At 43.9% G+C, this 26469-nt stretch overlaps 1 protein-coding gene across 1 annotated transcript in view; it reads right to left on the bottom strand.

Moving 5' to 3' along the window:
• Positions 1 to 8238: 8238 nt before the first annotated feature.
• LOC114663649 (zinc finger protein 729-like) overlaps positions 8239 to 26469 on the bottom strand; it is a 77667-nt gene continuing 59436 nt past the window's right edge. Inside the window, exons 5-6 of the mRNA XM_051932024.1 lie at positions 13603 to 14070; positions 8239 to 11349 (exon numbers count right to left, since the gene is read on the bottom strand). Coding sequence (XP_051787984.1) covers positions 10214 to 11349; positions 13603 to 14070 — 1604 coding nt within the window. The 3' untranslated portion in view covers positions 8239 to 10213. The remainder of the gene's footprint in view (positions 11350 to 13602; positions 14071 to 26469) is intronic.

Raw genomic sequence — 26469 nt, forward strand, 5'->3', positions numbered from 1 at the left:
GAGACTGAGGAGTGTGATCCCTCTGTAGTTGGAACACACCCTCCGGTCCCCCTTCTTAAAGAGGGGGACCACCACCCTGGTCTGCCAATCCAGAGGCACTGTCCCTGATGTCCATGCGATGTTGCAGAGACGTGTCAACCAAGACAGTCCTACAACATCCAGAGCCTTGAGGAACTTCGGGCATATCTCATCCACCCCCGGGGCCTTGCCACCAAGGAGTTTTTTGACCACCTCGGTGGCCTCAGTCCCAGAGATGGGGGAGCCCACCTCTTAGTCCCCAGGCTCTGCTTCCTCATTGGAAGGCATGTTATTGGGATTGAGGTGGTCTTCAAAGTACTCCCCCCACTGTCCCACAATGTCCCGAGTTGAGGTCAGCAGTGCACCATCCCCACCATATACAGTGTTGACACTGCATTGCTTCCCCCTCCTGAGACACTGGACGGTGGACCAGAATCTCCTCGAAGCTGTCCAAAAGTCGTTTTCCATGGCCTCCTCAAACTCCTCCCATGCCCGAGTGTTTGCCTCAGCAACCACTGAAGACGCATTCCGCTTGGCTTGCCGGTACCTATCAGCTGCCTCCAGGGTCCCACAGGACAAAAGGGACCGGTAGGACTCCTTCTTCAGCTTGACAGTATCCCTCACCGCCGGTGTACACCAACGGGTTCGGGGATTGCCGCCACGACAGGCACCGACCACCTTACGGCCACAGCTCCGGTCAGCCGCCTCAACAATAGAGGCATGGAACATGGCCTATTCGGACTCGATGTCCCCCACCTCCCTCGGGACGTGGTCAAAGTTCTGCCGGAGTTGGAAGTTGAAGCTACTTCTGACAGGGGGCTCTGCCAGACACCAGACATTCCTAGCAGACCCTCACAAAACGTTTGAGCCGACCAGGCCTGTACGGCATCCTCCCCCACCATTGAAGCCAACTCACCACTAGTTGGTGATCAGTTGACAGCTCCGAACCTCTCTTCACCCGAGTGTCCAAGACATGTGGCCGCAAGTCCGACGATATGACCACAAAGTCGATCATCGAACTGAGGCCTAGGGTGTCCTGGTGCCACGTGCACATATGAACTCCCCTAAGCTTGAACATGGTGTTCGTTATGGACAATCCGTGACAAGCACAGAAGTCCAATAACAAAACACCACTTGGGTTCAGATCGGGGGGCCATTCCTCCCAATCACGCCCTTCCAGGTCTCACTGTCATTGCCCACGTGAGCATTGAAGTCTCCCAGCAGTACGAGGGAGTCCCCAGAAGGTATGCCCTCTAGCACCCCTTCCAGGGACTCCAAAAAGGGTGGGTACTCTGAACTGCTGTTCGGCGCATACGCACAAACACCAGTTAGGACCCGTCCTCCCACCTGAAGGCGGAGGGAGGATACCCTCTCGTCCACCGGGGTAAACCCCAATGTACAGGCTCCAAGTCGGGGGGCAATAAGTATGGCCACACCCGCTCGGGGCCTCTCAGTCTATGTTTTCTTAATCTGTGAGTGTCCTGCCAGAAATTTTTAAACAGACACCCCTCACTGGAATGCCCTGGTTGTAAGCAATGAAACACAGGCAGGAGAAAGCATCAATTGTTATTCTTGATCTAAATCTTGCAAGAGGCAACATCATATCTTATTAGCAAGTGTTGCCTTGAAAAGAGCATCCTCTGCGCTATATTTATACAACTTATTGATTAGATCGCTGCTCCAAAAGAAATTCAGTACATAATCAGAAACATTTTAACATGATTAGTTCCACCCAGTTGCTAACGGGACATGACAAACGTTGATACCTTAAATGACCACAATTGACCCCGTCCACTAGGTTGGTTTGGAACGTGCGACTTCCCAAGAGGTAAAAAGTACAGTTTGCGTACAGGAAGCACGTTCACTTTACGTTCTGAGCCATATGCCTCCTAAGGTTCCCATCAAGAGGAAACTTTTAGAACATAACAATAGAACAATGATCAGACCTTCAAATATAGCATTGATTTTTGCTATAGAATTACGAAAATGCATTAATCCTAGTGAGTAATAAAATAAAAGCTTCAGCCTTTAAGCATAAGCTCAGAAGGATATGAGATTCTGACACATGTTTGGTGCCCACCATACATGAAAGATTTCAGGTTTTTTCCACATATTTGAAAGTTTTTCAATGAACAAAGAACCAACGTCATATGCAGAGAACCCTTCCAAGAATGAAATGGTGCTTAGTCAAACAATAGTTCTATGAAGAGCCAGAAAAGAACCCATAAAGTGCCATTGAAGAACCAGTATGTATAAGAGTGTAAGACCATGCAAAACAGAAAAAAATGAGGTCTTACCAACTGATGATGATGATTCAATTTTCAATTTTGAAGTACACAATGTTCAAGAATAGGTTTTTACCAAAATCAACAGGGTATTATATGAAATATACATCCATCCATTTTCCAACCCGCTGAATCCGAACAGAGGGTCACGGGGGTCTGCTGGAGCCAATCCCAGCCAACACAGGGCACAAGGCAGGAACCAATCCCAGGCAGGGTGCCAACCTACCGCAGGACACACACAAACACACCCACACACCAAGCACACACTAGGGCCAATTTAGAATCGCCAATCCACCTAACCTGCATGTCTTTGGACTGTGGGAGGAAACCAGAGCGCCCAGAGGATCCCACGCAGACACGGGGAGAACATGCAAACTCCACGCAGGGAGGACCTGGGAAGCGAACCTGGGTCTCTTAACTGCGAGGCAGCAGCGCTACCACTGTGCCACCGTGCCACCCATGCAATATACATTTATCAAAAAAATGAACCCCTCCTCGAACCGCCACCTTACCGTGGTGGAGGGGTTTGCGTGTCCCAATGATCCTAGGAGCTCTGTTGTCTGGGGCTTTATGCCCCTGGTAGGGCCATCCAAGGCAAACTGGTCCTAGGTGAGGGATAAGACAAAGAGTGGTTATACAAACCTCCTATGATGAATAAAAAATTTGGACTGCGTTTTCCCTCGCCCGGACGCGGGTCACCGGGGCCCCCCTCTGGAGCCAGGCCTGGAGGTGGGGCTCAATGGCGAGCACCTGGTGGCCGGGCTTACACCCATGGGGCTCGGCCGGGCACAGCCCGAAGAGGCAACGTGGGTCCCCCTTCCCATGGGCTCACCACCTATGGGAGGGGCCAAGGAGGTCGGGTGCAGTGTGAGTTGGGTGTTGGCCGAAGGCGGGGACCTTGGCGGTCCGATCCTCGGCTACAGAAGCTGGCTCTTGGGATGTGGAATGTCACCTCTCTAAAGGGGAAGGAGCCTGAGCTTGTGCGTGAGGTTGAGAGGTTCCGGATAGATATAGTCGGGCTCACCTCGACGCACAGCTTGGACTCTGGAACCAATCTCCTTAAGAGGGGCTGGACTCTGTACCACTCTGGAGTTGCCCCCGGTGAGAGGCGCCGAGCGGGTGTGGGTATACTTATTGCCCCCCGACTTGGAGCCTGTATATTGGGGTTTACCCCAGTAGACGAGAGGGTAGCCTCCCTCCACCTTCGGGTGGGGGGACGGGTCCTAACTGTTATTTGTGCGTATGCACCGAACAGCAGTTCAGAGTACCCACCCTTTTTGGAGTCCCTGGAGGGTGTGTTAGAGGGCATACCATCTGGGGACTCCCTCGTTCTGCTGGGAGACTTCAATGCTCACGTGGGCAATGACAGTGAGACCTGGAAGGGCGTGATTGGGAGGAATGGCCCCCCCGATCTGAACCCGAGCGGTGTTTTGTTATTGGACTTCTGTGCTCGTCATGGATTGTCCATAACGAACACCATGTTCAAGCATAGGGGTGTTCATATGTGCACTTGGCACCAGGACACCCTAGGCCTCAGTTCGATGATCGACTTTGTGGTCCACCGTCCGGCGTCTCAGGAGGGGGAAGCAGTGCAGTGTCAACACTGTATATGGTGGGGATGGTGCGCTGCTGACCTCGACTCGGTACGTTGTGGGTCGGTGGGGGGAGTACTTCGAAGACCTCCTCAATCCTAATAACAACCCTTCCAATGAGGAAGCAGAGCCTGGGGACTCGGAGGTGGGCTCCCCCATCTCTGGGACTGAGGTCACCGAGGTGGTCAAAAAACTCCTTGGTGGCAGGGCCCCGGGGGTGGATGAGATACGCCCGGAGTTCCTAAAGGCTCTGGATGTTGTAGGGCTGTCTTGGTTGACACGTCTCTACAACATCGCATGGACATCAGGCGTTCGACCATGTCCCTCGGGGAAACCTATGGGGGGTGCTCCGGGAGTATGGAGTACCGGACCCCCTGATAAGGGTGGTTCGGTCCCTGTACAACCAGTGTCAGAGCTTGCTCCGCATTGCCGTCGGTAAGTCGAACCCGTTTCCAGTGAGAGTTGGACTCCGCCAGGGCTGCCCTTTGTCACCGATTCTGTTCATAACTTTTATGGACAGAATTTCTAGGCGCAGCCAGGGTGTTGAGGGGGTCCGGTTTGGTCGACTCAGGATTGGGTCACTGCTTTTTGCAGATGATGTTGTCCTGTTTGCTTCATCAGGCCGTGATCTTCAGCTCTCTCTGGATCGGTTCGCAGCTGAGTGTGAAGCGGCTGGGATGGGAATCAGCACCTCCAAATCCGAGACCATGGTCCTAAGCCGGAAAAGGTTGGAGTGCCCTCTCAGGGTTGGGAGCGAGATCCTGCCTCAAGTGGAGGAGTTCAAGTATCTCGGGGTCTTGTTCACGAGTGAGGGAAGAATGGAGCGGGAGATCGACAGGCGGATTGGTGCGGCATCCGCAGTAATGCGGGCTCTGCGTCGGTCTGTCGTGGTGAAAAAGGAGCTGAACCGCAAGGCGAAGCTCTCAATTTACCAGTCGATCTCTGTTCCTACCCTCACCTATGGTCATGAGCTATGGGTAGAGACCGAAAGAACGAGATCGCGATTACAAGCGGCCGAAATGAGTTTCCTCCGCAGGGTGTCTGGGCTCTTCCTTAAAGATAGGGTGAGAAGCTCAGTCATCCGGGAGGGGCTCAGAGTAGAGCCGCTGCTCCTCCGCATCGAGAGGAGTCAGATGAGGTGGCTCGGGCATCTGATCAGGATGCCTCCTGGACGCCTCCCTGGTGAGGTGTTCCGGGCACGTCTAACCGGGAGGAGGCCCCGGGGAAGACCCAGGACACGTTGGAGGGACTATGTCTCCCGGCTGGCCTGGGAACGCCTTGGGATTCTCCCGGAAGAGCTAGAAGAAGTGGCCGGGAAGAGGGGAAGTCTGGGCATCTCTGCTCAAGCTGCTGCCCCCGCGACCCGACCTCGGATAAGCGGAAGAGGATGGATGGATGGATGGATGGAAAAAATTAAGGGAACACTTAAATCACACATCGGAAATCAATGAAAGAATACCAAAGAGGAAAATCTTCACTGAGTCGTACTGTGTAATTCTTTGAGAAGAAAATGATGTAACAATGGAAACTAAACTCGTCAATCCATTGAGGCCTGGACTCAACATTACACTGAAAATCACAGTCAAAAACTGAAATTGCAGCCCGATCCAGCTGGTGTGCATTTCATCATGGCCGCTCCTAGTGTGACTCAGTAGTGTGTGTGGCCTCCACATGCCTGTGTGCACTCCTGACAATTTCTGCTCATGCTCCTGATGAGAAAGTAGATGGTGTCCTGAGGGATCTCCTCCCAGACCTGAATCAGTGCTTCTCTGAGCTCCTTGACAGTCTGTGGTGCTACTTGGTGTCTTCAGATGCACCACAACATTAACATCCCAGAGGTGCTCAGTTGGATTCATGACTGGGGAATGTTGATGCCATTGACTGGCCTGCACACCTTTCAAATCCATGAACCGCCTGCACACTCTGGCCACATGAGGCCAACATCCATCTGAACCAGCGTAAGGTTGTGATGAGAACGGGGCACCAATGGTAGAGCTGCCAATTGTGTATTCTCTGGTGAATGTCAATCAAGCTGCATGGTAGTGAGCTGTGAGCACAGGTCCCAGTAGAGGACATCAGGCCCTCATGCCACCCTCATTGAGTCTGTTTGTGACAGTTTGGTCAGAAACATGCCCACCAGTAGCCAGCTGGAGATTATTCTGTAGGACTCTGGCAGTGCTCCTCCTGTTCCTCCTCACACAAAGGAGCAGACACCAGTCCTGCTGCTGGGTTGATGCCCATCTACAGCCCTCTCCAGCTCTCCTCATGTAACGGCTCGTCTCCTTCATGCTATTGAGACCTTCTTGTGAAGACATGTATGGATGTGCCATCCTGGAGGAGCTCGACCACCTGTGCCACCTGAATCGACTGCAGGTACCACCTCAGCCTACCAGTAGTGACAGGGACACAAGCAAAACACAAAACTAGAGAAGAATCAGTCAGGAAGGATAAGGAGAGAGCAGTTGACTGTTGCCACCTTTCACTTGAATGGGTTGTCTTGCTGTTACCTCTGCAGGTCACCTGTTGTCACTTTCATTGGCACCAAAGCACGTGAAGTTGATTCTCAATCACTTAGGCTTCCTAACTGGACAGACTGAGATCCCAGAAGGTTCATTTATTTGTAGAGGTGTATAACAGAATTTAATGGAATGTAATGGAAATCAGCAGCTGGTGAATAAGCAGCCAACTTCAGCCTGCTGGAAGCCGATCCACAAAATGGATTACTGAAGTTGCTTTTCACACTTTATGTGTTTTTCAGCTTTGATTGGGGATTCTAAGTAGAAAGGGCTGCACACCTGAAAGTGAGGTTACAAGACTCCAAAGAGGTTCTGAATTAAAAACTGAAAGGGGAAATTGCTGGGAGAGACGGACCTGACAATGGCGGTGATCTGCTAGGTAGAATTTAAATAAGCACCAGACCTGGAGATGAAAGATAGAAAAATTAAAATCTTAATTGGCGATCTGTGAAGAGTTTGGGCTTTGAATTTTACTAAAACTTTAAAAATGACAATACTTGGACCATGGAATTCTTTTGCATATGCGTCACACTTTTGGCTGAATTGTTCTGTGAAGTACGTTGAAGGTGTGGAATTTTAGAAAATTTGGACAAAAGCAACAACACTTTCAGTCCGAAAACTGCCCTGCAATTCTCCACAAAGGATCACATATTGTATCTCTTATATTGCAGCAGAATCATAAAGAATTCATCCATTGTGGAGACTCTTTCTGGAGGGTCAGATAGGCGTTTGGGGGTCTCTTTTACCATAGTGAGGCCTTGTCTGTCCTCAGCAGTGGTGGTCTTCCTTGGCCTACCAGTCCCTTTGTGATTAATGAGCCCACCAGTGTGTTCTTTCTTCTCAATGATATTCCAGACAGTTGATTTTGGTTATCCTAAGGTTTTACCAAACTCAGATGGTTTTATTCTTGTTTGTCAGATATGTAAAGTAACAGTTGAAATTTGTTCAAAGTACAAAAAACATACAAAAGATGTTAAAATGCATGTATGTGATGTGAATGTGACCACTCAGCGGCACACTAAAACAGCCGATGAAAACATGAGAGTGGGTGAAGCCATGAACAGTGATGGCCACCACTTTACAGAAAGTAAATCTAAAGAAAACCAGTGCAAATAAAGTAAAGCATCTCAAATAATGAACTCTTGATTAGGTGACGTCACCAGTGGCATCAACTTCAGTCGTGTGACAACTGCCAGCCTGGTCACCAGCACACAACATGGACACCAGCGTCTGAATGGGGAGGGGGTGTCCAAGACCAAACCTTCAAATGAAATGATGCAGACGGTGCTTCAAACACAAGTCTGGTGTTTCTCCAAGTCCGTGTTAGTTCTTCCAAATCATGGTATGTATTAATTAGCACATAAAACGGAGTTCTAAAGTGATGTGAGTTCTAAAGTCTATCTGCTCTTGCAGCTTACAATACACTTTGTGGAACTTTGTGTTTATAGGTGACAGAAACGCCTAAAAACTTACAAATATGGTGAGAATTTGATTTAAGAGAACTGGCCTTCTGTGTTTATGAGGCCAAAATCTACAAATCACTGAAGTTTGTTTAAATTCTCTGGGACTTTACAATTGTAAACTGAGATAACTTTGGACTGGAACAAAGACCAGAGGAGATGATCTGCTAAATTCTACTCTTATAATCTGTTTTTACAAGTCCTAGAGAAGACCTTCAAACATGTTCACATACCGATCTGTGCCTTGAGAGAAAATAAATATATCATAAATATACAGCAACATGAAGACCCCTGAAACATCCCTGACATTGTCATTCATTAATGATTAGAGGACAGCAGGTGCACTGGCCAATCCATAGGCCATCACAAAGGATTCATAACGTCCACTGGTGCTGCTGAAAGTCATCTTCCATTCTTCTGTTTCTTTACATTCACCAGATTATACAAACTACAGTAAAAATATCACGTTTACAAAGAATTGAGGAGCCGGTGAGCCGACTAAGTAAAGATGGAAGCAATGGAGGGGGGTGATTGTTTTGAACTTTTTTATTGAATTCCTGAACATCAACACACAGAATGTAAATAACAATATTTTAAACAAGAAGAAAACATCATGCTGGCCTCCTGGAGGTCTAATGAAGCCATTTTGGAGATCATCTTGGAGATATTCCTCCATAGTCTTAGTCATTGGCCTTGACAATACAAACACATTCTCCCTTTACGTACAGGAGCTCCAGATGACAAATCTATCGCTCAGTCTTACTCCCTTTGAGGATGACGCTCAAGAGACTTTAGTGTACTAAGAAAATCTTCAGGGTCTTTATAGGGCAAAGGTAGGGGCTCAACAGTAGAACATGAATGGGGGGGGGGGGGGGGGGTTCAAACATTATCAAACTTATTTTTAAAACAACAAGTGCAATCTGTTCTTAGAATACAAACTCTGGGAACTCAAGAAGAACTCTAAGAGCACAGTACCTTTGGAGACATTTCTTACATGACAAACACCACTAGTTTTCCTCTCTTCTTCTTCTCCGTTTGCCTCTTCTGCTCCATTATTATGGCACTTGTCAGTCCAGTTTAAACTGTCAAGTCACTGGTTTTATTTAAAACATCAATGCTGCCTTTCACAGGGGGTCATTTCTCAAAATGGTCTTGTCTTTCTGTGACAGCAGTGAACTTTACCCAGCAGTCATGACATTTTCCTCCTCCTCAGAGAGTCTTGTGTTAACTCACAGGAGTGATGGTAATAGACAGGACATCAAGAGGAAGGAAACTTTTTATTCATAAAACGGAACCAAAAACTCAGTTATTTGTTCCCTATTTTAGATGGTTTATCTTGATATTTTCCAATTTCTCCTTTCTTCTCCTAATAAACTTTTGTCATCATTTGACCTTGGGATATCAATCTCGGTCTTGTAAATTAATGTTGTCCTGCGTGTGTACTTGGGAGACAGTTTAAGGGATTTGGTGTTGGTCATTCTCCTCCGATCCAGGGGTTGGTGCTGTCTGATTACGGCCTCCCTTTCCTTCCTCCTGCAGAAAGGAACATTGACAGCTGCTCTCCTTCAATGTCACTTTTGGGGCCTGACCATCTAGACCCCCAGCACACGTCATAACTGGAGGAGACACCATCTTTGTCAGTCACCGGAGAGGACTCTGGCCTCAGTAAGACTCAATTTGCATTTAATACTTTTTTATTTTAGCTCAATAATATGAAGTTTGCAGCAAGGTGTTCCATCACTTTGACATTGTCTTGTCTTGTTACAATGTGCACACAGTAAATTTTGTTCTTTATGATAATTTTACGGAAATGTTCTTATTCCCAATCTGACATTCCAAAGCCCTGGGATTGGCAGTTGATTTATAGTTCACCCGGTCTCGCCTACCTTACATATAAAGATGTATTCAGTGCTGTTTAACACCATCCTCTGTAATACCTCTCTCTTCTGTGTAGTTCTTTACTCTCGTCTGCCTTCAGGAGGTCCGAAAAGGTTTTCCAGGTTCAATTTGTCCGTATTGTTGGAGGTATCTCTGCCTTTCTAATTATTATTTTTTGTAATTTAAAATTTGTATCCATTTTAGGGCATTAATTGCTGCACTTTCCATTTATTTTCAATCTTTTTAGTGTCTACTTGTTGAATAGCTGGGACACTGTTCTCTTGAGTTTATTGTGTAGCTTGTGCAATTCATACATTTTGCTCTTACTTTAATTCCTCACAACATTAAATGTCCTTACCAGTATCTCATTATTAGAGATTATTTTCCACTTTCAATCTATTCCATTTCTAGGTGGTAATTATTTCTGAGTATGAACAGTCATGTTTTGCTCTTTAGTTCTGTATTTAATTTTCTACACTGTGGATTCTAATATGTCTCTTAAGATTGCCATTGTTGCTAAATTGTTTACCACATTGAGAACAGCAATATGGCTTCTCACCAGAGTGAATCCGTCTATGGTTTTTAAGATGGCTACTTTTAGAGAATTGTTTACCACAGTCTGAACAGTAATATGGCTTTTCACCAGTGTGAATCCGTCTGTGGGTTAGAAGAGAGCTGTTTGTTGAAAATAGTTTACCACAGTCAGAACAGCAATATGGCTTCTCTCCAGTGTGAATCCGTTTGTGGGTAAGAAAGGAGCTATTTGTAGGGAATTGTTTGCCACATTCAGTACAGGAATATGGCTTCTCTCCAGTGTGAACCCGTCTGTGGTTTTGAAGAAGAGTACTGGTCCTAAATTGTTTACCACAGTCAGAACAGCAATATGGCTTCTCTCCTGTGTGAATTCTTTTATGGGAATGAAGGTGGAAACTCCTGGAGAACTGTTTGCCACATTCAGTACAGGAATATGGCTTCTCTCCAGTGTGAATCCGTCTGTGGGTAAGAAGGGAGCTACTTGTAGAGAAATGTTTGCCACATTCAGTACAGGAATATGGCTTCTCTCCAGTGTGAATCCGTCTGTGGTTAAGAAGGGAGCTACTTGTAGAGAATTGTTTGCCACATTTAGTACAGGAATATGGCTTCTCTCCAGTGTGAACCCGTCTGTGGTTTTGAAGACCACTACTGGTCCTAAATCGTTTACCACAGTCAGAACAACAATATGGCTTCTCTCCAGTGTGAATTCTTTTATGGGAATGAAGGCGGAAACTCCTATAGAACTGTTTGCCACATTCAGTACAGGAATATGGCTTCTCACCAGTGTGAATCCGTTTGTGAGCAATAAGGGAGCTACTTGTAGAGAATTGTTTACTGCAGTCAGAACAGCAATATGGCTTCTCTCCATTGTGAACTTTTGTGTGGGTCAAAAGAGTGCTCTGGTAAGAAAATTTCCTGCCACGTTTAGAATAGCAATGTGGCTTCTTGCTATGGGCTGGTAACAAAGTCTCTGCTTCAGACATCGGCTTCTTCAAGTTTTCATCTTGCGAGAGTCTGCAGTGAAGAGGAGATGATGATGGAGAGAGGGTGTCACTTTCTTGTAAATCTGCAGAAACAGACAGATCCAAATTTCCATGTAAATACACAAAGCTCAGAATAAGAACTGTAAAGAGATGATCATTTGGTGTACCACAGCTTACTACTGTTGAAAATAAACCCAATAATCCCATAATGACAACTTCCATTTTATAATTATACTGATGAAAGAATATTTTTGTTCTATTTAAAAAAAATGGTATGGTTGATATCCTTAATATAAAAAAAAGAAAAAAACAACAACTTGTAAACACTCAGTCACTCATACTTTAAAGAAAAGAGATGTTTTAATATGGAGCTGCCCCCCCATACTCATCCCCCAAATTCCCATTGCTTGCTTTGTTTTGCTGTCTGACTTCTCAAAGTGTCTGCATGGGGTTCTCTTCTGAGTCTGTGATTTGCTTCTTTGTCACAAAGACATGCTGATTAGGTGAGTTGGTGGCTCTAAACAGACCTGATACGAGTGTCTAGATGTGTGCATGAGAGGGCCTGTGGACGGACTAACGTTTGTCTACAACTGATCTCTGCTTTGTGCCTGATGCTTTTGGAACTTTGTAAAAAAAGAGTTCAGTGATGGATGGGTGGATGTTTGTTCATTAAATGTAATTAAATGAGTTATGCCAAAAGTGTGTCCATGTCTCCAGCAGGTTACAGCAGAAGCAGACTGGTCTGCAAAGGGGTTCAAGACACCAAGTTGTGAGTACTGAACAAGCAAGAGCTTAAAAAGGAGAAGTGACAGCTTTGTCTTTGTCTGTAAACACGTCTGGAGACATGGACTGGAGCTCTTCCACCACACCAGGAAGTGCTGCAGGAAGGTCGTCAGGGAGCACATGGAGCACATCTGGGTGAATTATAAAAGGGGCTGCCTCACTCCATTCAGAGAGCCGGAGTCGGGAGGCAGAAGACAGAGCTTGGAAGAGAGGAGTGTGTAGATATGCATGTGCAGTGAATTACAGAAACACTTCACACACCACACATACACCATACAGTAGGGTGGAATGGTATTGTTTGTAAAAACATTTCACTGTTATAAAGCATATTTTCTATTTGCCTTCAAATTTCATTTAAATTTTATAAAATCATTTTTGTACTTATATTAAAATACACAGCTTCTGTGATCACTAACTTAATGTACTGAACACTCAAATCTGATGAACTCGATGGAGAGCAGAATCTCAGAATCTCTCTGCACAGAAACTGAAGTAATCAAAGGAAACACAGAGAAGCACAAACGTCAAACTGAGGACGTCTTCTTTTTATTTTTTATGGCGTTTTGAAGTTCACTACTGATTTGTATAAGTAACACCTTCAATGATGTACTAATGAGACACACTTATAAAAGTTAATAGGTAAAGGACAACAGCAAGCCTTGTTACGCCCCAAACCTGCTACTGTAACTCAAAAGCAATGGCTGACCACAAAACATTTCAACAGAGACGACCCCTGATGGCAACAACACAACAAACACGAGTGACAAGAGACAACTAAAGTACAGGGCAATGATAGAACATGGGGGACAGAAAATGGGATCAAATGTAAAGGGAGGCTGGGAGAATACGGCAGAGAAGGACCCCAACATTTCATGACACGTATATTATTATTATTATTTTATATGTAATATTCCTGAGTGCAGTCTTATCATTCTGGGTAACAGTCAGACACGTGTCTTATGGAGACCTATGCAGGATTCCCTCATTAACAGTATATACAGTAATACTCTTAGTTCCACCATATAAGTTAATCCACACTATTTCCACGTGATGCCCACTTCCCTGCGTTTTAACTTTAAATTAGTATCTTATGCCACTCTCTTCCTTATCACCTGCTGTTTCACAGTACCCATCGACGCTGCTTTATCTGACTGGCGGTAACTTTTCTGTACCACACTGGCATATCGATGTCCACTCTGAACTCGAGTTTTTCACCAGAGCCATATGACTTTTGTTTTTTTCTATTTATTTGCTCCACAGAATTTTTCTGAATGTATAAAACCTCTCAGCTCACATAATCAGTTTGCTCATAATGTCCAACATCAGTCCTTCTGCTGTCCTTCACTGTTCTTATTTCCTTTACCTCTCTTTCTGACTGGAAAACATGACTTGTTTAGTTTAAAATAAGCCATTATGTTATGAAGTGTTTAAAAATCTGTAACATTTCAGCACAGAATTCATTAAATGCAAACTCAGTGAACAAGCAGGACAGCACCATTCCTGTAACTCCCCCAAGCTGCAGGCCTAACACGGTGTTTGTATTTGACTCTTACCTTCTCCAGAAGGACAGGAACTTAACTCTTTCTTAATCCTGGTCACGTCAGATTCCAAACACTCCGACTTCACGAGGACAGAGTGACGCTGTAGGGTGTGCGGACTCTTCAGAGTGAGGCCTGATCCTGTGACATCTGAACTCGCCTGCTGAGACACAAACTCCCATTTGACTTCTTCTTTTTTCACACTTCTTATTTCAGTTTCCTGCATGTCACTGCTGTCAAATGTTGGCTCACATTTACAATCCTCCTCCTTGATGGTAGGACAGTCCTGAGAAAAGGGCACATATTCCCATTCACAGTCCTCTTTCTTGATGTCCACACTTCTCTCCAAGTTAGTCATGAAATGGAGGCCCATGTGTCGTGTGCGACTCTTCTCTTCCTCCTCATCGCTCACCTCTTCACATTTACAGACCATCTTAGGAGGCTCCTGGGTAACTGGGACTGTGTCCTCCATATTACACGTTTATTATGAAGCTTCCCGTTTGTTCCTCTGTAACAAGAGAGAATAAAGTAAAACACATTTAAAATACACCAACAAAGCACTAAACACACCTCAGCCAACTCCTCTGAACTTGTCTCATGGCTTACTGCTCACTGGCAATGACTGACTTCACTTTCTGTGCTAAACATTTTTAAGTGAAGCTGAATTATTTTAAACTCCCTGCAGCCACTAACTACATGATGTAAATCTGAAAAACAGACGGCCAGATGGACTGACAGTCATCAGATGAATCTTTAATCAGATTGGCTCCTGCATTTCCAGGTCCAGACCCCGACTCCTTCTCCAACCGTCACAGTCCCCCACCCCTAATGACTGGACGACGTGGATCTTGAATGCTATGTGACATTTTTGCGATTCGCACTACTAAAGAAAAGTGAAAAGTGTGGAACTGTGGATGGCAGCAATTCTACAAAGTCTCTGTTCCAAATAGACAGACAGACTGCTGGATGTGTCTGCAGCTCAATAAATAAATATATATTGTTATAACAGACAACAACCCCCCAACACTTCCCTATACTGATAGGAAATCTTAAGTCTAGAGGGAGATTACTTTCATTGTAACAAATCCGACAAGGAGGAGCATCAAAAGATAATCCACCATTCACTCGAGCAGTGCAAGGTCCACCACATGCAGTTCATTATTACCAAGCCAAACAAGAGCGAATCCCTTAGATCAGCGTTTCTTAAACTTTATTTTTTTCCGCACGACCCAGTCCATGAGACCATCAGTCATGGAGGTGGGCCCCCCTTGGAGAATCGCCAATGACAGTCATGGCAGAGAAACCCACAGCCACCCATCATGAGACACTTCACACACCATGCACGACTCTTCCTTCATTTAATGCAATGGTGAGTCACAACTCTGAATAACCCAAACAGCAGTAAACTCGTGACCCTAAGTTTAAGAAACTCCACTGAAAGGACTAGAGACCCTGTAAGAGAAAAGGGGAGGACTGTGTATACATGAACAAAAACTGGTGTACAAATGCTAAGACCACTGATACTGCTCTCCAGACTTGGACTGTGTGTCAATAAAATGTCGTCCATTCTGTTTGTCAAGAGAACTTACAGTTATTATCGTCACCCCGGTATACATAACTCTAAATGCTAACACTACAATTGCCTTGGGCTTCCTATAAACAGCCATTAGCAAACCACAGACTGGCCACCCAGACGGAGTGTTTGTAATAGCAGATGATTTTAATCAGGCAGATTTAATGGCCGTGCTCTCCAAATTCTACCAACGTGTCCAGTGACCCACGAGAGGTAAGAACACACTTGACCACATGTACAGTAACCTCAAGCATGGCTTTAAAGCATTACCTCTCCACATCTGGGCCACTCTGAGCACATCTCTTTGTTTTTAGCTCCAGTTTACTGACCTCTTATCAACACGGTCAACCCAACTGTGAGAGACTTACAGGGGTGGCCAGAGGGGGCTTCTGAGCAGCTCCAGGACTGCGTCACTAGCACCGACTGGGCCATATTTGAAGATGACAGTATTGATATACACACCTCTGAGGTACTGCTTCATATAAAGAGCTGCACAGACAATGTCACCATAACAAAACAAATCTGTGCTCTCCAACAATAAGCCGTGGATGATTAAAGTTATACGACTCTTGGAAAGGCTCAAAGTAAAGCTTTCCACTCTGGTGACAAACAGCAGTACAGTGCTGCCAGGTCAAACCTGAAGAGGGGCATTAGAGATGCCAAAGCAGCCTACAAGTGGAAATTGAGTGTTATGTGGACAACTCAGACCTCTGCCATGCATGACAAGGTATACGTCACATTACTAAACGAAACAGTAATACCAGCCCAGGTACCAGGAGCAGCAGTTCCTCACCTACAGAGCTGCTTAACCACTTCCTCAGACAGCATGGGGAGGAGAGACCAGGACCTGTCATGACCACCATTCCAGCTCCAGATACCAGCATCTAGGGACTTACTAGACAGTCTGCTGCTGCGGCCATGCGGCAGCCTTTACAGAGGCTCTCTTTTCAAAATTTATGTAGAATTATTATTAGAATTATTAATGGTTTTATTGTAATTCATTCAGGATATTAATTAGTAATTGTAAGATATGGCCTCTGGCTTGTTACCAAACATTTCTGAATGAATTGTTAAATTAAACTGAAGAGATGCCGCTGTCAATGCAGACCCGCGCACCGGCCCGCCTCAACAGCCTCTTAGACAAGCGGAGTTCAGAGAATATAAAACACTCGGTAAGTGAAAAGGGCGACAGGGCGAAAATCCGGAGCAAGAATTAAAAGTTAAAAGCTCGTCTGGAAATGAAAGAGGAGAAGATCAGGAGCGAGGATTAAAGTAAGTGATCGAGTTATATATAGCAAGCTCAGGAACTGTGATACTTGAATACTGCGGAGAAACGGCTTACACCTCTCAGTTCAGGCGACATTCTAATGCTGGACGGGTTTGATCAGACTGACTGGAAAAAGCAGGAGGAATACTGGAGATTTTTGAGAATGCGCAAATATGAAAAGAGGAGCACAGTACAATTAAAACTAAATCTGTGATCCAGGCATTGAATTGCGGTCTGAATTCGTCCGCGTGCACTGCGCAGTAAAGAAAGTTACATCATCCTGGCTGACTCAGCAACAGAAATGACTCACTCTGTGCCACCATCTTTATGATGACTCATTCTTAACGCTGAGGACTTCAAAGAAGGAATCAAGTGACTTTTATGGACACACAAGCCTGTATTGACAGTAGTAGCTCTTTGTTTTCCAAGCTAGACTTTGTATGTTTGTTTGTTAGTTAAGGAGATATTTATAGCGTGGAGAGCGATTTGCTTTTCAAGAGGTTTTGTCTCACTACTGCCACGATGTTAACCCGCACTCCATTTATGAACAAACTGAAATTCTTTAAGGGGTCTTCAATACATAATAAACCTGTATTGGAGATCAGTGAACTGCAACTTTGAAATTTCCCCCGCACTCTTGTCACTCCACGCACATTCCTAAATGGCGTCAGTTTATAGTTTATACAGAATCGTAACTTTATGCTTCACTGTCGCTAGAACTAGAATATAAAATGCTATCATTTTTACAGCATGACAAACTGGTAACTAATCAATCGCAATGTACAAGCACACAATCCGAGAATCCCAAACTGACGTCTATTGACTACTATCAGCATGCGTGGGAGCCGTCATTAAAACAGACACTACGCAAAGAGATTAAAGACTGACCTTTACACGTCTAAAACTCGCAAACCCCGTGTCCCCTCAATGATCGACCCCGCTAAGTAAGTGCGGACACCTACTACAGACCCATGACCAAGATGTTGAGACACGTGAAAAACCTGCAGAGCACACAAAAGATTCGCGTGCAGATCGTTCACTTTCATCTATATTTTTGCATACAAAGGACATAATTTTTGAACGATTTTCATATATTTTAAAGTACTTACCTATTCACGCACTCGGGTGGGCGACGATATCAGCTACTCACACGCCAGTCCAAGAGAGTTTACTACTGACAAACCTCCGCAGCTCCACTCCGCTGTCCTGAATACGTCACTTCCCGATCCGCGCGTTACTGCTACGATTCTGCCCGATCCACGCTTCTTATTTTACGACTCGAGTCCCCATCCGATTTGCCTTGCGCATGCGCTCCATACTTACTAAGTAATGACTTTTACGACACTGTACGATTTGTGCTGTTCAAGTTTAATATTTTACGACATACGTCATTCGCCAGATTTGAATTGCACTTGCTAGGCATTGCTATATTGCCGTTTATGTCTGTCTATAAGTGGACTTGTCTCTTCTTACTGGATAAGATGGAAACTTTTGAACTTGATAACATCATGAAAGAATCATGAAAGAATATTTTTTTATGTCTAGACTAAGAGAGAGACGCTGACAGCTGGTAAGTGCAACACCCTAAAAACCTTTTTTTATTGTCTCCTTTTCTTTTACACCTCTCAGACCAAAGCAGTCAAGCTCATCTCACAAAAAGCAGACTTACAGCACATGGCTGCATAATTAATATCACAATGCACATATATAACATATTTGTCACCTGGAAAATTTAACTCCAGTCGAACGAAAAGGGAACAAAATAAAATGCGACGTGTGTCTGTGAAATATACTGTATGTTTGTTTGTTTGTTTGTTTTTGCTTTGTGACATACTTGCAGCTTTTTTTAATTACATCGACTTTCATTTTCGGGTGGCACAGTGGTAGCGCTGCTGCCTCGCTGTAGGAGACTTGGGTTCCCTTCCTGGGTCCTCCCTGTGTGGAGTTTGCATGTTCTCCTCGTGTCTGCGTGGGTTTCCTCCGGGTGCTCCGGTTTCCACCCACAGTCCAAAGACATGCAGATTAGGTGCATTGGCGATCCTAAATTGTCCCTTGGGATGTGTGTGTGTGTGTGTGTTTGTGTGCCCTGTGGTGGGCTGGCGCCCTGCCCGGGATTTGTTTCCTGCCTTGCACCCTATGCTGGCTGGGATTGGCTCCAGCAGACCCCCGTGACCCTGTGTTAGCGGGTTGGAAAATGACTGACTGGCTAACTTTCATTTTCAGTTACAATACGACCTTCGTAATCCTGTGGTTTAAAGGTAAAAGTCACAGTATTTTTCGTATTAGGGTTAATGGATTAATGGGTTAATGTCACTTTTTAAGTAACACCATATTAGCACTTGTTAGTGTGTGTTTTTTGAACATTTTTCCACAACTTTCACCCTTAAATTAAGTAAAACAAGGGGTCGAATTATGAAGAGAATTAGGAGTGCCCATCTGACACCAGACTGGAGTAAAGTGTGCCCTCCAAAGTCATCAGTGTGGTGTGTGTCTGATGTGGCGCAGTGACAGGACTGGGAACCTGCTCACTTGTCATGACCTTATCATTTAAGCTGTTGGTTTAGAAGGAGTACACACACACTTACATTTAACTGAAATAGAATGGAGATGGCTTGCTCATTGTAAATGACCATGACAACATTCCGCACGGGCACAACTACATTTTAGATGGGCACATTAAAAAACAACATCACCCTCAAGTAAGTAGAAGTTTTTCATCTTAATTTAGAAAATATGTCATCTTCTATATGGAGAGGTAGTGACTGTAATTTTACGTTTCCATGCCTTTCCAATATATTTTTGCAGTTTGGATTGCAGAAAAGATCTCACTATCATTGCTACTTGTGCGCACAGACCATTATCTGATGATGTGACTTTGTTAAATACTTAAATTCTCAACATTCAAATCCTGATGACACAAAACCCATTGACTGTGGCTGAACCTCAGAAGGAAGCGGATTAACAATTGTTCTGTGCCCTCATTGTAACTCTTCCTTATGTATTAAAAACATTAAAATTCACATTCAGAGGAATCATAGCACACATGCAAATCAGACATAAGTGAGACATGCCACTTGCCCAGTGTTTGCATTGACCAAAAAGATGGCATTTGGGCAGTTGGAAAAGACGTTCAGCAGAAAACACGAGGAGCGTGCCAGACCGAGGACAGTGTGAGAGCTGCAGGAGCGTCACCAGTGTCATCTGCTAGCTGTAAGAGTGGGTTGTTTTCTGTCCACTGTGAACACATCCAATCAGTTCAGTACTGTGACTCCAGTGCCCAACAGGAATGTCTCCAGGAAGCCACACTGACAGAGATGGCAGTCATCAAATGGTTAGGTGAGATAAAAAAGAGAGAATGACTTAGAAGACAGAGGTCAGTGCAAGAAGCAAAAAAGTCCTTTTTCTGTTGATGTGCTCTCTGGTTCTTTAGATGTGCTGATGTTTATCTCAGTCTTTGAGCCGAAACTTAAATATAGCAGTCAGCTTGGAAGGGTTATTGGAACATAGAATACACTTTCTAACACGTGGCACTGCCCCTGTTCAAAACTTGTCTTGTCCTCATAAGTAAGTGTCACCTATTTCAAACAGCCAAAGAAGTGTTCAGAGCCCCTCCGAAAGCAACTAGCAGCCTCTCATCCTCTGTTCCACCTCCTGTACATGGTAGCTGTCCTACCATAAGGCACAAGTGAAACAGGAGATTATTTATCTTTAATGTGAACCTTCCCAAGGATTTAACAATACCAAAGTCTCTGAAGGAGTAACCCACTGGACTCTTACCTTTTGAAACAGAATGGAATACTGCACAGACCATCCAAAACTAGGACCACCATTATTATTAACAAGAAAGTGAGGCTGCTGACAGTGAAAGGTGTGATAGAGAGCAAGTGTATTGAGTTTACTGACAGGTCACTTCAAGATGTCCCTACAATCCAATGCTCTCCTTTTATTCTGTATACCGATGTCTCAACATGTCAAAGTGTGTAAGAAGTGTAACGACTAGTATCGATACCAGGGATGGTGCAATGGGCCGCACAGTTTCAGTTTCTTCATCACTTTGAGCCGATAGCTCGGTGTCCGCCTCCGACATGGTGGGCAGGTGAGTCAGGCTTCTGTCCGTATGCATGGCAGCCTCACAAAGTAAAGAGTGTCAGCTCCATTCTATTTAAACACACAGGTCTAAGGCCTTAAAGACCCTTAAAGATCCAAGTGAGCAAATGTAAGTCATGATGTCTTTGTAAATATGAGGGATTGTATCAGTAGACCCCCCTTTTCAAGTTTGTGTTACTATGTGTGGCGAAGTGGACAATATGACTCTGTTGTGTGGTCAGGGTTTACCAGCTTTGTGTGAAAGGATGTGGTTAACAATCTTTCCACAGTTTAAGTTTTCTTCCTTTTTCAGGCCAAATGTTTATGTTTCCATTTTCAGTCAGCTCTCCAAATATAAAATAAAATTGGCATATCGCAGATATTTATCAACCTCAGTTGTAAACTGTCACCTATCACAGTAATGGCTGATGAAAAAGCAAGAAGTTATCAGAATTTAGGTTACCAGAAATTCAGTTTGAATCCATACTTTATAGGGATTTGTAGCTTTTTAATGTCGAGTCTTTGAGATCACAATAATGTGCTGTTTTCAGAGCCATGTGTCAATAAATAGAGTGATCAGCACGCTGGACAAATCCTAAAAGTTTCATTCACACCACTATTTAGATGAAATGACGTATGAAAGTGAGATTCTCTGAGATTTCAGTGAGAAGCCTTAGTCAAAAAAATGTAATATCCTTAATTGTGTAAACATTATTATTCTTGTTGTATTGTATTACAGTTTATGATTTGAAGGAATCATCTGCAGCCTTCAAAGGAGAGCACAACATCAGGGAGTTCTGGGATTCGGTGCAGTTAGCGACGACTGCAAGAGGCTTCACAGGACGTGAGCACAAATGCCACCCTTAATATTTCAGGTCTTTTGTTCCACATTTGATACCAGAAATTGTATAATCTGGAAGTACAGTGTCTTGTTTTGTAGGCTGGGGCCCAGAATCCATGAGCAGTAGAGCCCACTTATGAAAACTGGGCACCTTGGATAGGAAATCACACCCTGGAAATACAGAGGTTAAGAAACGTTCAGAAGTGCAGTCCTCAGCTGAGAATTCGTGGAAATTGACTTGTCAATGAGCTGCTCAAGCAAAAGGTGATTGAGAACATTTGTGCAGGTGTTTATGGCTTATGACAGCAGACTCACACTCCATTGGAGTTTTCCTGCCTGTGCAGTAGAATTGCTCACATTTGTGTTGTGAACTTGCATATGAAAAGATGGGTAATTACTGGGAATAGTAAAGACATTACAGTTGTGTTTATCAAATGGCTTATGTAATTTATGATTTTTATTTCAGAACTGTAGCACATGAGCTTGTACCTGGACAGTGGATTGAAAAAAGTTGGCTGATGTATCTGCTCCCGAAGGTTTTCTCCTGGTACAGATGATACCATGCTCCGACTGATGTTTGAAGAGTATTTATTTGCTCACTCTCTCTCTCTTTTTACAGCTCTCAAACACCATGAAAAACTAAACTAAAATAAAGCTAATAAATTAAACAATTAATGAATTACACAGGTGTCAGGATAACAAAATTAAAACATACCGTGTGCGCCTTCTGACCAGAAATTCAGGAGTCTCTATTACAGTCTCTCTGATACTTCACTTCTTACTATCTTATTAAAGCTAAACAGCTCAGCGTCCATTAAGCGTGTCACTATGTGCATTTCCGCTCCACCAATGAACCTTATCATGTGACCACTGCGCCCTTCCGTTCAGACCAACTTTGTAAACTTATGTATAAATACATTGAGATCATAAAATAAATAAAATTACAATTAGAAAAGTAAACATTATGTACAATAAGATTGCACCACAACTATTATGATATACAATATAATTTACAAAATATATTTTACAAATTCAAACATCAGATTTACATATATATATATATATATATACACACACATATTTTGCAACAGCTACACTGCCACCAAAATTACAAAGATTTATGTTATCCATATTTAAACAGAATTTAATAAATCCTGTAATTTTCCTTTTACCCTTTTTAAGTCAAAAATTAATCTTACATGTTACCTCAGACTCAAACTTGCGAACGATACCATGATTTACGTGTCTAAGACATCTGTTTTAGTATTATCACCATAGTAATTTAGGAATCACTCTCTACTAATACAACTAATTTGTGAACTGGTCATTCTAGATAGGATGGTTGTATCAGACGTTCACCTTTCTTTCCTAAATCCCTTTGTCCTATTTGAATTTTAACCTTTCGTACTAAGCCATCATCATCTTCACTTGTTTCTATGACCCTGGCAAGTTTCCACTCATTTCTGGGAATATTGTCCTCCTTGGCAATTACTACATCCCCAACTCGTACGTTTCTTTTGGGTGTGTGCCACTGTTGTCTAAGGCTTAGGTTGGTCAGGTATTCCTTTTACCATCTGCTCCAGAACTGCTCTGACAAGTATTGCACTCTACACCACCTTTTCTTGGCATACAAATCTTCTCTGACAAACTTGCCAGGAGGTGGAAGAGGCACAGAGGTCTTCATTGTGAGCAAATGATTGGGTGTTAAAGGCTCAACACTCTTAGGATCATTAATTGTATTCATAGTGAGTGGGCGATTATTCACAATCGACATGGCTTCATAGAAAAATGTCCTCAGTGAAGAGTCATCTAGTCTTCCTGCAGCTTGTGTCAGGACAGAACTCATTACACTTCTAACTGTTCGTATTTGGCGTTCCCAAACTCCTCCCATGTGACTTGCCTCGGGAACATTCATTAGAAAGTCATACTGGTTTCTTGCAAGATACTGTACGTCTATTGAAACCAAAAAAATTAACTTGAACTACATTCTGATACTAGAAAAATAAATCTAGAGTTAGATGAATGTCGACCAAAGTTAAGTAGGTATAATAAAATATGCATCTATAATATATCATTAATTAAAAAAGAACAAATTGGTATTAGTGGGCTCCTTTCAAAAAAACATTGAGCGGCGCGATTAAAACTGTTATGAAAACTCAGGTCGCAAATACTTAAAGGTTGAGAAATGCTGGGTTAAGCTACCATTCTCTTGCACATCTACAGAAAGACAAACAGATTGTTCATGATTAATATATTTTAAACACGTTTAATCCAGTTTTTGTTAAAAAAACATATTAAAATTATAATTTTTAAAAAGACAGCATAAGAAAGACTGTTTAAACTAGTTGGATAAAGTACAGGAAGGTATTTTTCGTACATGGATTAGTCGTTTAGCCGGATGTAATTGTTGACGATTTGGCCTGATCCTGGATCTGTCGGTTTTTCGAAACTCTTGCTGGAAGTGTTGTCATAGCAACACATCCTAATCCTCAAACCGTTCTACGTAAACAATGATTAGCTCACACACTTAATCAGTGTCCGTGCATGGAAGTCATCCAGTCATGGCTTCGCCGTTCATAAATGAGCGACCAATTGATATCGGTGCGCAAATTATAAGACGAGAATTTCATATAGAGAGGGGTTTGCGCAATCGGCAAGATCCTTTATTGCTCCCGGAGGAAATTCTTTTCGAAAGATACTGCTTTAGCCGAGGGGGAATATTGTACCTCAAAGATTTATTAGCAGCTTATATTCGAAGTCGGGCTCTCACAACCACACAGACAGTAGGCATTGCTTTGAGGTTTTTTACAAGCGGCACTTTTTTTATATACTGTAGGCAATGCGGAAAATCTAACTAAAAGTGCAGTTTGCCAGGCAATTCGTAAAGTCTGTTTGGCTCTGAAATATTTCCTTCGGGTTTTCATAGTGTTTCCTGGACACCTGCGTGTGCAGACAATAAAAGAGGCGTTACATGCCATTGCAGGTAGGTAATACACAGGCACAAACACCCACAGTTCCATGAAGAATCTCAATCAGCCTAACATTCTCATTACCAGGATTTCCAAATGTGATTGGGGCACATGGGACTGATCAGAGTGGAGTTTGATCAAACATTATTTGGAAAATGTACCTCTCCTCCTGATGAATAATCAGACACAGTGTCTTCATCAAATATTCGACCTTCATCAATATCTCATTGGTCAGGCACAGGTTCAAGGAATATGACATTCCCTGCAACTGACCCAAGAAAAAAGAGGGCTATATGGAACCTACCTATGGCACACATGGAGGACAAATATATGCAATGACCATCCTTTACCTGAAATAAAGTGACCACTGCATCCTGCCACTGGTTCTGAGGAGGAGCTTCCCCCTGGAATGCCATCAGAAACGGGGTGATGGGCATTTGCTGGACAGCCAACTCTTCTGCAGGGGTTAGGTCTGGACCGCGTGGACCTCCAGCTGTTTTTTGCTTGTCTGCCTTCTTATTAGCTTTAAAATTAATGTTTTTTATATATGATTATTTATGTCAGGGCGGCACGGTGGCGCAGTGGGTAGCGTTGCTGCCTCGCAGTTGGGAGATCTGGGGACCTGGGTTCGATTCCCGGGCCCTCCCTGCGCGGAGTTTGCATGTTCTCCCCGTGTCTGCGTGGGTTTCCTCCGGGCGCTCCGGTTTCCTCCCACAGTCCAAAGACATGCAGGTTAGGTGGATTGGCGATTCTAAATTGGCCCTAGTGTGTGCTTGGTGTGTGGGTGTGTTTGTGTGTGTCCTGCGGTGGGTTGGCACCCTGCCCAGGATTGTTTCCTGCCCTGTGTTGGCTGGGATTGGCTCCAGCAGACCCCCGTGACCCAGTGTTTGGATTCAGCGGGTTGGAAAATGGATGGATGGATTATTTATGTCAACAAGTCTTTAAATAGTTATATATACCAATATTTACCAGTTTGAAGTATATTCTTGTACTTCACTTTAACCTGTTCCCATGTTCTCCTTGTGCTCACATTTGATCTGGAATTATGACATATTAAATAATAATTAATCTGACACATAGGAAATTAAGCGCGGCATTCAGTAAGTACAATGCACACTACTTAGCGTTAAATTTGTCGGCCACTTTTTGCCAGCCGTCTTTTCTGGTTTGGGCTGCTTTTGCAGTGTTACCCCTTGTGCATATTAAATCTTGAAATCCTTCGAGTAACTAATTAACTAACTAACACACACCCACACAGCTTGTGTGAAAAAAATGCGCCCGTTCTTTCATCATTTTGTTACAGCCTATCAAAGACTTGCTGATCATGTTTTCTAGACTCAATATATATGGGCTTTTCACTCAGCGCGCATTCATCTCGGATGATTAGATCCAGCTCGACTAATCTACTACACGGCTGCGTTTGAAAAACCGACCTATCCCGGATGAGTGTCACCGGCATTAACTCATCCAAGATGAGGCATTTGATCTCAGATGATTTAAGCGATGTACAAAAAATACCCCCCAGAGAAACAGTTAACAGAACAGGAAACAAATGTAAAGCAACAGCCAGTGTTGTTGAGCTAATCTGAGCACTGTGATTGATTCAAAGTTAATTTCAGAGTAATGTACTCATTTTGCTTTTATTCTCAGGCTTCAGCACCTTTACTGTAGTAAGAGGACCATGGCATGTTGGTGCATTTTAAACAAGTGACACGCTGGGGAGTGGCACTGGTGCCAGCGATCTGTAGAAAAGACGGCCTAACTCTGGGTTGGTGCAAGGTAGTCAAGTTGAGTGGGCATTGCCTTGTGGGTGTTTGCAGCTGGTCTGAAGTGATTGTCTCGTTAACATTCCGGGGCAGCAATCAGGTGATTGCACCTGCAGCCCTCCTCAGTGTTTAAAAGGGGAGCACAAGACAGAAACAGGGAGGAAAAATTGTGGGCAAAAGGGAAGACTCGTGAGGGCAGTATTGTGACCAACCAACCAGCCAGCCAGGGATCAGGGACCCCACAAAGAAGCTAAGGTTTTGAGACTCTAGAGCAGGGCTGGGCAAAGTCATTCCTGGAGGGCCGCAGTGGCTGCAGGTTTTTGTTCCAACCCAATTGCTTAATAAGAAGCTCTTATTGCTCTAGTAACACTTCTGCTTCA

This window comes from Erpetoichthys calabaricus, chromosome 1 (assembly GCF_900747795.2).
Source record: "Erpetoichthys calabaricus chromosome 1, fErpCal1.3, whole genome shotgun sequence".
In the NCBI taxonomy this organism is placed as follows: domain Eukaryota; kingdom Metazoa; phylum Chordata; class Cladistia; order Polypteriformes; family Polypteridae; genus Erpetoichthys; species Erpetoichthys calabaricus.